Below are 14180 nucleotides of genomic sequence, written 5' to 3' on the forward strand. Positions count from 1 at the left end.
CATTCTAAATACTTGTGCGTTTCAATATTACGGAAAAGGATTAGGGTAATTGAAAAGTATATGTATATCGCCACCTTCCTGAATTCAGATTCAGAAAGGTGAATCTGGAAATAATGGCCTAAGTGATTTAGAGGGGAAACAAGATGAAAAAAAACTATCCCTTCTTATTGCCAAAAATATATTTAGGCAAAAAAAAAAAAGACTTAGGCCATTATTTTAAGAAGACCATATTTTGGCATTTCGAATGTTTAACATTCCAGAATTCTGAGATTAAGGTCAGAAATTGAGATGAATGCTGAGATAAACGTCAGATTATATATAAAAATACGAAACTAAAGCTAGAGGTTTGGTTTAGTTTCGACTTTGATGTGAAGTTTTGGCCAGTAGGGGCGCTGTGTTTTGATTCCATGTAAATACTGGGGGGCGCGTCTGTCGAGGAAAGCGGGTTTCCATTTCAAACCTAAATAGTCCGGAGGACGGGGTAACGTTTATACTCGGTAGAATATATTTCGCGCTAAGCAGTAGAAATTCATGTAGCGCAGAAATTGTTCTCTTATATTTTGGCTGCGGGTTGTTTTCGTTGCTCTGAATCCAAAGAAGAAGAAAAGAAAAAAAAAATCGCCCGCTGTGTCTTCGCTCCAATTTTTCCGCGCCTGGTTTGTTTATTTGGTTGTCAGATCGACACTCTGCTTTGGCTTTTGTCGCAGAAGGTGTTCAGAAGAAATTTTAAGCCACACTAGCATTTCTTTTTATTCAAACACATCTCTGATATTCAACCAGAACCATGCCGAGATCCAACAGGCAAAAGGAATACAAACCTGGAGACCTGGTGTTTGCTAAAATGAAGGGGTATCCACACTGGCCTGCTAGGGTAAGCTCCCGCCGTTACATGTTTAGCTTTGACTGTGCTGCTAACTTAAATTTATCCGTCTGCTGCTGCCTTCCTACCTTCCACTTGTTCACCCGAGAGGCCTAACGGTAGCCAGCTACCATGAGTTAGCTTAGCGCGGCCGTTTGTAGCCAGCGTAAACGAAAAGACCCAGTAGTTGGCGATTACACATTGCTTTTGTGCACACCATAACATAAAAACTGCAGGCATCTTATTAAACACCGATGCTCTCATTGAATTATTTGTTAGTTCTCATTATGCGCCGCTTTCGTGTCCCCTGAGGCCTGTGGAGGGGCTAGCGTTAACTTTAAGCTTTTCGCAGCCGTTACAGCGCGTGAGCCACAAACTCTAACGGTCATGTCAAGCACCGATAACCGCTGACCGTGAGCGAACGTTAACTAACAGCTTAACATGCGGTTTAACAACGCACTGAGTCATTTATCGTCATTAAATGCATATTAGATATGTTTGTTTTCTTTACAGCTGTTTAATTACTGACTTATTTATATGACGGTTTTATGCATCTCTGTTTGTAAACATGCGCACCTGGCCTCACAATTGCGCTGGCTCTCACGTTGAAACGGTTTTCTTTTTACTTGTTCTGTCACATCATGTCTTTAGTTTATCATTTAAGACTGACACTGTTCATTGTGGGGTTAAAAAATTTTATCACAGGAGGATCCCTTGGTCGTTGGACATTTGTATGTGTTTATTTATACAGTTTGGCCAGGTTCTGTATGTTGGAGTGAAGTTTAAATTTTCATTTTTTATCACCCTTTAAATGAAATGGAGAAATGTGTGTGTCTCTCATTTTTCTTACAACACCAAATTGTACTGAAGTAATACTTAAACATAACTTTACTAAAGTAAAATGTAATTGATCAAAAAGTTACCTTAGTAAATGTAACTGAATAAATGTGAGTAGACAGATTACTCTTTACTTTCAGCTGTAACGGTGACTTTTGGCAGTGTCTTTTCCCTCCCTTTATTCAATCTTATCAGCTTCTTCTCAACAGAATTTGGGCCCAGCCCAACTACCAGCTCACAGCGCTCCTATCTGGTGAATGCCAAAAGCCCCGTCTGGCAGAGGCAAATGGTCACCATGTCTGTCCATCATTCTGGTGGTGTTTTTGTCCCTCTATACTTAGCTGTGCGCTATTGATGCCATCAGAATGACAGACCCAAAAGGTGCACAGAAAGGATGTTCAGCAATTTACTATTATGAGATTATGTTGATTTAACTAGTTTGAGAAAGCATCCTTTCCCGTTTTTCTTTTTAAGTTTGCATTTTATCATTCATCTCCTCTTTTCTTTCCCAGATTGATGAACTTCCCGAAGGAGCTGTGAAGTCGCCCTCAAACAAGTACCAGGTGTTCTTCTTTGGGACACATGAGACGTAAGTATTTTGTGTTTAACCTGTTGTTGGTTTACTTTGTGCAGGAGAAATGTCAAAAACTGTGCCACTTTACCATTTTAGATTGGTCAGCTATCAATTACTGTGTAGCCTCAGTGCTCACATCTTGGCACACCCTATAAAAATGTTGCATTTCAAACAAAAATACTTAAAACTTTGGACACCTCTGTTATTACTCATTACTTTCATTGTTAACCAAATCAATCAATCACTAACATAAATTTTGTCACAGGTAATAACGTGTAGTTTGCAGAGCTCTGTCATTGTTGAAATATTTTTGTTGTGAGCTTGATTTCAGATTTTGGTTAATCTCAAATGTTCAATGATCACAGGGCTTTTCTGGGGGCCAAGGATCTTTTCCCATATGAGGAATGCAAGGAGAAATTTGGAAAGACCAACAAGAGGAAAGGCTTTGCTGAGGGACTCTGGGAAATTGAGAACAACCCCACTGTCACTCACGAAGCCTACGAGGTTGGTAGTCTGCCTGAATGACCGTGTATCGCTGTGCAAAACATCAATATTGCAAACAACTGCTCAGATTAATAGAAGTACCAAATAATCGGGTTCTTTCTGTCTGATATATTTGCGGATGCTTCACTGGTTAAAGCAGCAGAAAATGTTCTAAGGGAGCACTGAAAAAAAATTTTTCCCTTTTTTTTCTCAAATTTTTCCTTAAATAATAACCATAACCTCAAATGCAACAATGTTTTCAATAAACTACTGTGTTGAGATAAATATAATGAATCTTTGGCTGTGATTTTTGCCAGTTGCTTTATTAATTATTTGCTATCATAGGCTTTTGTTTGCAATGAAAGTGATTAATACTGTTTAGTAAGATATATGTTGTTTTTATTAAAATTTTCACCACCATTATCACATGCTTCCCTAATGTTGTTCAGTTCTTAATTCCTGTACGATTCTATTTTGTTGCTTGTGGTTTACGGTTTTGTTTTATAAAATAAAATATCGAACCGATCAATGCAACAGACAAGTTTTTAACCTCTAATGCTGTTATATAGAATGTTTTATGAATGGATGTCTATCTCTTGGTTCATGGTAACTTTTACATTTGTATTGCTTTTACATTTACTTTATTCTCTTTTTAGTCGGCAAAGAATGAGAACTCATCGGAAGCTACTGGAGACATAGGCGGCTCAGAGAAAGCCAACACCGAGGGCAGCAGTGACGAAGAGGAGGGGACTCTGATCATCGACGAGAAGAACGAGAGGGGAGGGACTAAACGAAAAGCAGAGGAGTCCACAGAGGTGAGCTTCAGTCTCTCAGATTCTCCTAACCGTCGCAGTTAGATTACTGCCAGGCTGTCATCAACGCTCGCTGCACTTTGATAGGAATCTCCCAAGCGGCCAAAGATTACAGAGGAAGAAGGCGAAAAGCCCAACACAGAGGCCAAGCTCAATGATGTGGAAGGAACCAAGGCAACAGCGCCTTCCTCACAGAGCGAGTCGAAACCGGAAGGCCAGGAGAAAGCTCCAGCAGAGGCCCAGCTAACAGCAGAAAAGGTGAAATGTTCTCATTAATAATGGCTGCCATCAAACTATCAGAATTGACTAACATCCTTGTAGGCTAGTAAAGATGCTGCATGTCATTAGTCAAATAAACCAAACCTGGTTGTCTGTTTATACAGTGTCTGTGTGACTATCTGGTTTCAACGACATACCAGTTCAACAGCAACGTATATCTTATTTAATACAAATTTAAACATAAATGACAGCATTTTATTAATATTGCAGTTTAGGATTTAAAAGTGTTTTTCTTTTTCAAGAAAGGAACTGAATTATAAGCATTTTTATCCATTTGTAATATTGTGTAAAAAAATTGTCTGAATAATTGTTACTAAAATAATCATTAGTTGTAGTTTTTTTGTGCATATGGTATTTATTAATTTTACACTGCTTCTGTTTAAACCACTGCACTAATTACAGTTTTCTTTTCTCCCCGCAGCCTGTAACAGACAGTGCTTAACGTCGACTCAGAAGAAAACCAACAACCCTCAATGCTTCTCTGAAATTCAGGCTTCGAAATAAACACCTGCAGAAGGCCAGATTTCAGCTGTTTAATTAATGAGCGAATTATGTGAGGAAAAACATTTAAAAATACACGTTTGTATTGAAAGACAAACAAATTTCCATTTGCCACTATTGGGATATTATATATCCCAGAATAAACAAAAGTAAACATTCGCTGATCAGGCTTCAAACAATTGAACTGAGCGTTTTCAAGCTCGTGTACAAACAGGATTTTGGTGTTTATATATTTTTTATTTCTAAGTGCAATTACATAATTACAAAGACTGAGTAATAGGTGTCAAAACATTTGTCAGTTTGAGGGAAGAAATAAACTTAATATATACTACATTTAACACAAAAGAAGATTAAATCACAAACTACTCCCATTCAGTGGGTTTTAAAACATAATGTACAGAAGAAGAAAAACAACAAATTTTCACCATCTCAGCTTTAGTTTGTAACCATTTCACCCGTTTGTATCAACCTGCTTCTCAGCCCCATTACACTCTTTATTATTCAGTCATTGAATGCATGATCAGTCTTGACATCTTCAGCAGCAGCAGCAGTGTTGCTGCTTTGAAGTGAATGCCTCACCAAAGGTGACCAAACTGTGTAATGAATTTCTACATTTTCCCACATGTAGACTTCTTGGCTTCCAAACACATTGAACATGCAAACCATGTTTAGTTCAGCCTGTTTCACTGACAGAACTGCCCTGAAATCTCAGCCCATGACGACTTGTGTAGAAAGAAAGACATTCCTGAGCGTCGTCTCAGCTCCATCTTGAAAGGTTAAGGTGGGGTGGTGGTAACATCCGTTTTAAAGTATCTAGATCATCTGAATGAAACCCGTCAGAACCATAAACTCTGTACACAAGCTCTAGTTACATTTTTCCAAATGTGTCACCGAGATTCACTGCATTCACAGATTAGTTGCACAGAATTTTCTTTCGGAAATGTTATCGCTGAAATTGTGAACGCTAACATAATTTGATTGTTTGTTTGTTTTTTTTCCTCTAAGAAATCAGAGTGTTACCATTACAGAGTGTTGACTTTGTAAAATTTAATTTAATTTTTTTATTATTTTGCCCAACCTTTTAACTGGAATACGAGTCATTTTACTTCAGTGGTCTTATTGTTTTCGCTGTGATACAAAGTTGTGGATGTGATTGTTCTCATTACGTTGGTGTTATTTCATCTGTTTACCAGTGTCGGCTTAAAAGTTTATCAAGTCATTGGAAAAAAAAAGGGAAAGCTACGGTAAAAAAAAAAAGATTATAAATCCCTTCCTTCACTTAATATTCAGAGTAAATTTTGTTTTTAAGGGTTTTTATTTTAAGTTTTTGGGTTTTGCTTTTTCTGTTTATTTCAGATGCTGACATTCATCTTAAGCTACTGCCTAGTTTGCCATTGTAGTTGCCAGTCAATTTAATAAACATGTTGATTACCAAAAATTAATTCTGGTTTTGTTGTCTTTTGGGTTTCATGGGTGTTAAGTGAATTATTAGATTTAACCAATAGGATCAGCAGCTTTTCACCTGTTAATCATAATTTTTTTATTCTTTTTCTTTCCCCAAACTACTCTGGAAGTTGAAACTTAGTTTAATTCAGAAGAAACAATCAAATACAGAAATGTACAATTAGGATTAAATTACAAAAACACGAATTGATGCAGCAACGTCTGTCACTGTGGTTTATGAGGACGTTCTTTTGCACGCAGTTGCGCATGCGTGAAGTCACGTCAAGACGCTCCGGTCCAGCAGGTGGCGCTACAACTAGGTAGTAGCCTCATTCGTCCTGCTACATGTGACATTGACATCAACAAAGGGTAAGCTATATATTATGTATTCAGTTTCCTTTCAAATCCACATTCATATTATAAAACTGAAACTGTAGCTGCAGTTTTACAGTAACATATTTGCGAAAAATAGGTGCGAGTAGTTAAGAGCTAATGCTAACGGATGTTTATCATTGAGCTAACGTTAGCCTAGCTTGGGTCAGTGAATTAAGAGTTGACAAGACGGATAACGTTATTTGCTTTGGTTCCTACAGCACCATGAGGCTGACCGCTCTCCTCTCGATGGCAGCCCGGGTTGTAACGCCTAAAGATTACCGTTACGGCACCAACAGGCCCTGGACGGAGGCTGCTAAGAGGATGAATCCTCCGGGAAAGAGGAGGAAGAAGGTGTTCGTAGAGCCGATAGAGGCAGAGGACTGGGCAATACTGAAGGGGGACATGGTGAGAGCAAGACACTGAGTCCAGAAGGAATAATCAAGTCTTCACAGGCTCATTCTAATGGTCCAACGCTGTAAGAGCTGCCTGGACTGCTTATTTTTAGTGCTTTATTTTACTGGAAAACACCACAAAACATTCAAACCTACCGCCATCTCCTCAAACAGAACTCTCTTCAGGCTTGGATGCAGATTCATTGTCTTAACTTAAACATAAATAAAAATGAAATTGTTTTAATTGGACAATCTGATTCCCTAATTGTAGTTGACATTGTCTCACCTGAGCATGACAGTAGCAGTTCTGCATTATACAGTGGATTCTATTTTTCTTTGCCTGAAACTCTGCAATTTCTGCCTGCTTTTACCACATTAGAAAAATCATAGGTCTCTTATCATCCACCAGTGCAAAAAAACAAGCAACATCTGTGAATGACAAGAAAAACATATGAAGCACTGCAGACCTCAGTTGCCTTAGTTCGTTGTTCACAATTTAACAATAAAAGAACTTTGGAAAAGGTCAAAGCCTCTGCGGAGCAAAAAAGTATCAAAGCATGTCTGACATTTCCCAATAACTATATTGATTCTTCTGCATGGAGTTTGCATGTTCTCCCTGTTCATGCGTGGGTTTTCTCCAGGTACTCCAGTTTCCTTCCACAGTCCAAACATGACTGTCAGGTTAATTGGCCTCTCCAAAATTGCCCCTAGGTGTGAGTGTGTGTGTGTGTGTGTCTCTGTGTTGCCCTGCAACAGACTGGCGACCTGTCCAGGGTGACCCCGCCTCTCACCCGGAACGATAGCTGGAGAGGCACCAGCACCTCCTGACCCCACTAAGGGACAAGGGTGTAAAGAAAATGGATGGATGGATGGATGGATGGATATCTTGATTCTCAAGACAGACTGTAGTTTGACAGCATAGAAACAGACCTGGTAGCGCAGTAGCACATTGATCCAAAAGACACCAGCAAGTTTAGCTAATTTTGACTTGTGCCTCTAACATGGCGGATTAAAAAAACAAAAAATGTAAGAAAGTGTGAGCCAGAATTCATTCACCGTGACGTAAAAGTCTAAATGCCAGTTATTTGTTGCCATTAAGCATGACAAGGGCCATTACCAGGTTTATTTGTCAATTGTTTTTTCCACATTCTTTCTCGAGAAATAATTCTTCTTGGTCAAGTTCCAAACTTGGGTTACAAGGCAGTGGGCTGGACTCTCTTACTTTCACTATCCTAAAGGAAAATAATACAACATAACCTGGTGTTTCCAACTCAATAACTACTTTAGGGTTTACCAGTGTTATCAGTAAAATGTTGAATATCAAGTCGTTTCAAAACGTTTTTCCTCGCAGGTTGAGATTCTTGCTGGTAAAGATAAAGGGAAGCAGGGAAAGGTGATCCAAGTCTTTAGACGCAGAAACTGGGTCATCTTGGAAGGACTGAACACGGTAAGAAAGCAATTTATTAAGACTTCACCGTATGCTGTAATAAATCTGTGGTTTTTCTAAGTTTCTACTGTTACAACCGTAGAAACTGCGGTTGTAACAGTAGCAGGTGGCTACTGTTACAACCGTAGTTTCTCCACACTAATTCTCATTAGTCATACACAGTTTGTAACTAGTAATGCAGCTTGATACTAATAATAAACAGTGAGGTTATAAAGAAGCACCAGCAGGTGTGTGACTGTTTAGCATTTTATTACCTTTTTACTTTGCGTTTCAAGTTGGTATTCGTTATCCAGCTCTGATTCTTTTTTTTTTGTGTCATCTTATTTAAAAATTTGTATGAGATCTGGCCTGTTAGGTTCAGACTGGATTCAAACTTTGTAATTTTTTGTGTTTCTATCCCTGCTATTGTGAGAGTTGTTTTCTGTTTAAGAATATATCTTTTTAAAAACCCACAACCTAGCATTTTACTGCTTTGGCTTCTCTGATTCTCCTGTGACTTCCATTATTAAAATCTCATGTGCTTTAATATTTGATTCTTTCTACTTGTGATGCTGTTAATGATCTGAAAGTATCATGATCTGTATGTTTTGATGACTAGATACTGAGTTTTGTCTTCAGAAAGTACTATAAAGTAAAACTTTCTTTGTATAAAACTTTTCATATTTCACCGTAAAGCTCAGTATTTGTTTTCTTTTCCACAGCCAGACTCTTTAACTCCACTAGATGGAGCCATAAAGCTGACTCAGTTGTGACAGTTGTTTTTTTTTTTTGTTTTTTTTTCCTGCTGTAGCATTTCAGGTATGTGGGGAAAGTCAAGGATTACCGTGGGACCTACGTTGCCAGCGAGGCTCCTTTGCTGCTCCGTGATGTCGCCCTCGTTGACCCCTCAGACAGGTAGGATAAAGAGGAAACAAAAAAACAGGTCGCCTTTATTAAGTTCAGCAATTTTCAACCGTGTGAAAACGTTAAGAAATATTTCAATTAAAATCAGAACACAGAGTTCAATGTAGTGACAAAATGCAATAAGCAATGAATCAGTTAATGTCATGATTAATTAAAATGAACCCAACAAGGGATATTTTGTTTACAGAGACTTCATAATTCATTTTATTCATGGTTTTAGTTGTACATGGTTTATATTTCCTTTATTATATAGTTTTAAAGTACCAGAGCAGATCTTTTCTGTCGTTACATTTTGATGGTTAATCTACAGGAAGCCCACTCAGATTGAGTGGAAGTACACAGAAGAAGGCGAGAGGGTGAGAGTATCCAGCAGGACGGGTCGAATCATCCCCAAACCTGTGGTGGAGCGACGAGATGGCATCGTGCCTCTGCAGTGGAAAGGTGAGCGGGGAGCAGATCACGTCAGTCAGTACATTAAAACCAGATGATTTATTTCCTACACCCAGAGTAACTTTAACTAGAGCTATCCTGTCATTCCACAAAAGAAAGTCACATAAGCAATGTTAGCATTGGTTAAGCTAGTCTGGAATGATGCCATTTTTGTTTATTTATATGTTTTTGTGTATTTGTTCAGGCATGTTCCCGGTTAGAAGGGGGGGAGGGGCGCAAAAAGGCTAAGTAGTCACTAAAAGTTGTAATATGTTTAAAAATAGGATTAAGGATTATAGAAACATTTTCAAAATGCTTTAAATTGGACATATTATGCAAAATTAACATTTTTGTATTTCCATTTTGGTCTCCATTGCTTCTAAAAACAGCCCAAGCACTTAAAACAAAAGCATCCAGTCATTTTTTGGCAATAAGTTAATATCTTTTGGTGTCTGGAAGATGAGCCGTTTCAAAAACCTCCTGATAGAAAAGTCACAGTCCGTGGGCGCTGCACCGTTACCTAGCAACCGCAGCAGAATTCCACCCATCACCTAGCAACCCAAGCGAAGCTCCAGCTCCTTCGGTCAACGGGTTTTACTGTTGAATGTGCTCTGCAGTGGCTGCTGGCTGCTTATTTGGATTTAAAGCAACAACAGACACTAAAGCAGCTCATTCTGAAAGAAGCTCAAACCAGGAAGAACTGAGCAGACTGAAATCTTATTTTCTAAGAACAATTTTGTGCTTTAAAAAAAAAAAGTAATGTGTAGCCCTTAGACATATCCAAGGAATTTATGTTCAAGGAAGCATAAAAGGTCACCTTTAAAACACATTTAATTTCACTTTTCAAACTGGAGTTATTTCTGTTTCCACGCAGACGGATCCAAAGACACCAGTCCTGAAGACGCGCTTGAAAAAACGTACGTTCCATCTCTGAAAACCCTGGAAGAGGAGGTCATGGAGAAACTGGGTATTCAGGAGCACAGGAGGCACCAGAAGTCCTACTGGTACTGAAGATGAGACTGGTTCCTCCTGGTTCTGTCCGGTTCTTACAGCCGTGCTGACCATAGCGTCCTCTGGACTGTGTGAAGACAACAAAAGGAGCCCAAACGAACTTACAAACACTGTTTCAGCATTTTGTGGGCCTCATCTGTGTGCAACTTATGTTCCTGAGGTATTCTGGGGCTGCTTTTTGTTTTTTCAGAATATTGTGAGTAAATGTCAGGCCTGTGTTTTATCGTTTTGCAGGAAACGATGTAATAAATAGTGAAGTGCTAAATTCTGGTTGTGAATAAGTACTTGCCTGCGATTCCACACCTCCACAAAATAAAATTACTTTTTCAAGCTTAGTGAGGCCTTTTAAACCTTTTTGACTTATTTTGGTTTTAAACAATGCTAGCTTTAAAAGTTTGACTATTAAATAGTATGTCGTATTCTATTAAGAAGGAGTTTAAATCGCTTAAAACTAAAAAAAAAAAAAAACGGCAACCTCCATCAAAATGACTGCAGATTTGTTTTATGAGTGCACCATATTTAAATGTAGGACTATTTTTAATAAAACTTCCTTTTCTTTTGCTGCAACGGGTCATTGGAGTACTTTCCCAAATTAGCTGTACTTGTTATAAAATCTTTGCACATTTAGTAAAAAATTACCATTAAATAAGCAGATTTACACTCATTGTTGATGCAGGAAAAAAATGGGTTTATGTAGAATTGTAGTTTGATTGGTTTTAGTGAGATTTAAATAATGACTCAAATGTGATTGAACAGATTCTGAGCTGGTGAAAAGCTGGTACAGTAATTCATAATCTGTTAAATCATATTTGATTAGCATCAACATGCAGGTGGAAATTATCATTTTTGTTTTTTTGACTGTAAGCTTGTCTTTTGTTTTTAATAGGTCAATAAAATGTTGTAGATACTTTATATACAAAACCTTAAAAGAAAAGAAACAAGCCTTTTAACCTTTCCATATTTTGAATGTTTATTTTTATCTGAACACCACTTTGTCACAACTATAGTTGTTTTAAGGTGCTTTATAAATAAAGTAGTAGTAGAAGTAAAAAAATGTTTTTTTAAAAACTAAACTTTCTTCCAGCAAGCAGGCTATTATTTGAATTTCTAAATATAAAATATATGATGCTGAAGTGGGTCGCTTTGACCAACCATGTTCTGTGTCGTAGAGCCTGAGTTTTTAAATTGTGCCATTGTGTCTCTTCTACCAGTATGAAGGACCAAAACATTTATGCTTTTATTTTTTATTATGTCAGTTTTGGTCCTCCGTATAGCAGACGTCAGTGAGGAGTAGCATTATCTTATGGCCAGGACTAACAGAACAGTAATATCTTTATTTCAGGCTTCATCCAGTCTGTCTGAAAAACGAGATTATTAGTACTATTGGCAGCTTCAGGAATGGAAACGGGTGCCGCCTGTTCTGGATCAGTCATAAGGCAAAAAATTGGCTTATTTTTTCTTCTTCTTTTCTTTTTTTTTTAAAACCATTGCCCAGACAGACCCACACACAGCTCTCCAAAACTTAAAGCTGTCAGACAAATGAGTCTGTCTTTCCAAAATGTCTGGGAAACCTGAGGGAGACGTGGAAACGGTCTGGAAGTAGGAGACTACACAGTCTGGATAGTTTCAACAAAGTCCTCACTCACCTCATATGACTCTTTCTGTCTGGCACCACCTGCGACGTATTAAAGCTTCGCAAGAATGACTTAATCTACAAATTTATTACCAGCTGCGGAAAATTAACTTGGCCCAGAAATAGTTTAGAAACTAAATCAGACTACAAGGAGGGAAAAAACACCTTGAGTTGCATTTATTACAGGATAATTACTGTTCCTTTTTATTTAGTAGAAATAATCACAGAGGCTTGTCTTAGCTCCTTTACCTTTTTTGCCTCTGGCATGCTTCCCATTTTAAATGTTTTGACCAAGCACAGGAAGTAATTTTCTGAAATTACTATATGGTGTAACGAGAAAGAAGGCGCCATTTCTTCTGGAGCCATCTAGAAAATCCAATATGGCTGCAGCCAGGTTCATTTTTGAAGCTGGTGGAAAAAAACTTCCAATTTACCAATAAAATTTAACCCTTTTATGAATAGTGGTCATTTCAGCGGACATCTGTCTAAAAGCCACTTTCTTGAGCTTCTTGTGGATTTTTATGTTATAAATGCACACAGACTACTGAAGTTGTCACTATTGCATCATAAAACACACTATCAACTACTGGCCATCAGCTGCAAATGCAAGAAATTATTTTTTGTTAAATCCAATATGGCCGACAGAGAAAAAAGCACGACAACCAACCCAGTCCCTCCAGACGACTCTTGCAGGTAAAAAAAATATTGTGACATCAGATAACCCCTAAAGAACAATACTACTGATGTATTTTTCAAATAACAACTTTGTATTTGGAAAAAAATTACAATTGATCACATTAAAAAAAATAAAATAATTTTAACAAAAAATTTTTTGTATTTTTTATGCCTTAAGGAAAGAAAAAAGAAAAAAAAATCCTGACACAAAGGATCATAATTCATGCATGAAAGGGTTAATGTGGCATGAAAAAGTATTCACACCCTTAAACCTGGTATTTTAAACCATTTTAAAACCATGAGAGCCATTTGTTGCCTTTCATAAACAAATTTAGCTTAGAGCCACAAAAACTACACAACATTTCAAAATAAAATGGATGGATGAATAAAGAAAATCAACATTATTTTGATTATTTGGCTTTAAAGTTTAAAAAAATCTAATTATATACCTTTTTAATAAAACATTAAAAAAATACAGTTTGTAACCTAAAGACCAAAACGTTAGTTCACAAAAATATTGTTTACATTATTTGTGTAAAACTAGCATTTATTTTTCACTTTTGATATTTTAAAGCAATGATAACTTTTTTGTATTTTGTATTTTTATGTTTTATTAAGAGCCAATATATCTGGAGCTGCAGGCTGTAGACGCCTCCTCTACAAAAATTTCACAATTTGTCACATGATAACCACAACGTTTAATATATTTCATTGAGATATTTCCTAATAGGCCAAAACAAAGTAATATCTACTCACAAACTATCAGGATTTATTTTTTATTTTTATTTTTCCACTTGATTTAATCATTTTTAGACCCATTTTTCTTTTCAAAATTAAATGAGTTCAGTCAGTTTTCCCAGAAATTCTCTATTAAATTCAGGTCTAAGCCATTTTAACACATAAAATACTTTGGATTTAAATTATAATATTGGAGAAGACAAAACTGCAAAATCTTACCAAGTGTTTTTGGTAAGAGTATTTCAAGATTACACTTGAAATAAGACAAAACAAACTTGCAAGTAACTTTTCAGCTATACAGGAGCTTATTTGTAAGCTCCTGTATAATAATAATAATAATAATAATTCCTTAATATTGATGAAAAAGGTTTGGTTCACAAGCAGATAATTTCACTTACGACAAGGTAAAATTGTATTTTTGTAAATGAAATAATCTGTCAGTGGATCTAATACTTTTTAAAATCAATAAATTCATGAATTATTGACTTAAAGCAAGCTTTTATTTCTAGCTGAAAAGTTATTTGTAAAGTAGTTTTCTTCCCTAATCGTCTTGTATTTATCTCCAACCTTCATCCTATAACCTCTGACCTTCACTCCCACTCCATGATGCTGCCATCACTATGTGTTATTATGTTTATACTGTTTGATGTGTTTGTTCAGAATCACACTTATTGTCCATTCTTAGTCCATTCCTGTGTGACGGTAGCTGATATAACAGGAATCTATTTAGTAAAAGGGACCAAATATGTCTGACCTTTCAGAATTGATTTGTCATTCACAATTTTTATT

At 36.9% G+C, this 14180-nt stretch overlaps 2 protein-coding genes across 2 annotated transcripts; both read left to right on the top strand.

Moving 5' to 3' along the window:
* The first annotated feature begins 366 nt into the window (after nucleotides 1–366).
* LOC106916871 (heparin binding growth factor) lies at nucleotides 367–5783 on the top strand. The gene is made up of 7 exons (XM_014985466.2): nucleotides 367–656; nucleotides 781–871; nucleotides 2209–2285; nucleotides 2636–2774; nucleotides 3410–3568; nucleotides 3653–3823; nucleotides 4266–5783. The coding sequence occupies exons 2-7, from the start codon at nucleotides 785–787 to the stop codon at nucleotides 4284–4286; spliced, it is 654 nt and encodes a 217-aa protein (XP_014840952.1). The 5' UTR covers nucleotides 367–656; nucleotides 781–784; the 3' UTR covers nucleotides 4287–5783.
* A 266-nt stretch (nucleotides 5784–6049) lies between these two features.
* mrpl24 (mitochondrial ribosomal protein L24) lies at nucleotides 6050–10680 on the top strand. Its single transcript, XM_014985467.2, has 6 exons — nucleotides 6050–6157; nucleotides 6382–6568; nucleotides 7907–8002; nucleotides 8793–8896; nucleotides 9216–9346; nucleotides 10209–10680. The coding sequence occupies exons 2-6, from the start codon at nucleotides 6386–6388 to the stop codon at nucleotides 10343–10345; spliced, it is 651 nt and encodes a 216-aa protein (XP_014840953.1). The 5' UTR covers nucleotides 6050–6157; nucleotides 6382–6385; the 3' UTR covers nucleotides 10346–10680.
* Nucleotides 10681–14180: the final 3500 nt, after the last annotated feature.

This window comes from Poecilia mexicana, unplaced genomic scaffold (assembly GCF_051168715.1).
Source record: "Poecilia mexicana isolate PSO_F unplaced genomic scaffold, ASM5116871v1 scaffold_11, whole genome shotgun sequence".
Taxonomy (NCBI): Eukaryota; Metazoa; Chordata; class Actinopteri; order Cyprinodontiformes; family Poeciliidae; genus Poecilia; species Poecilia mexicana.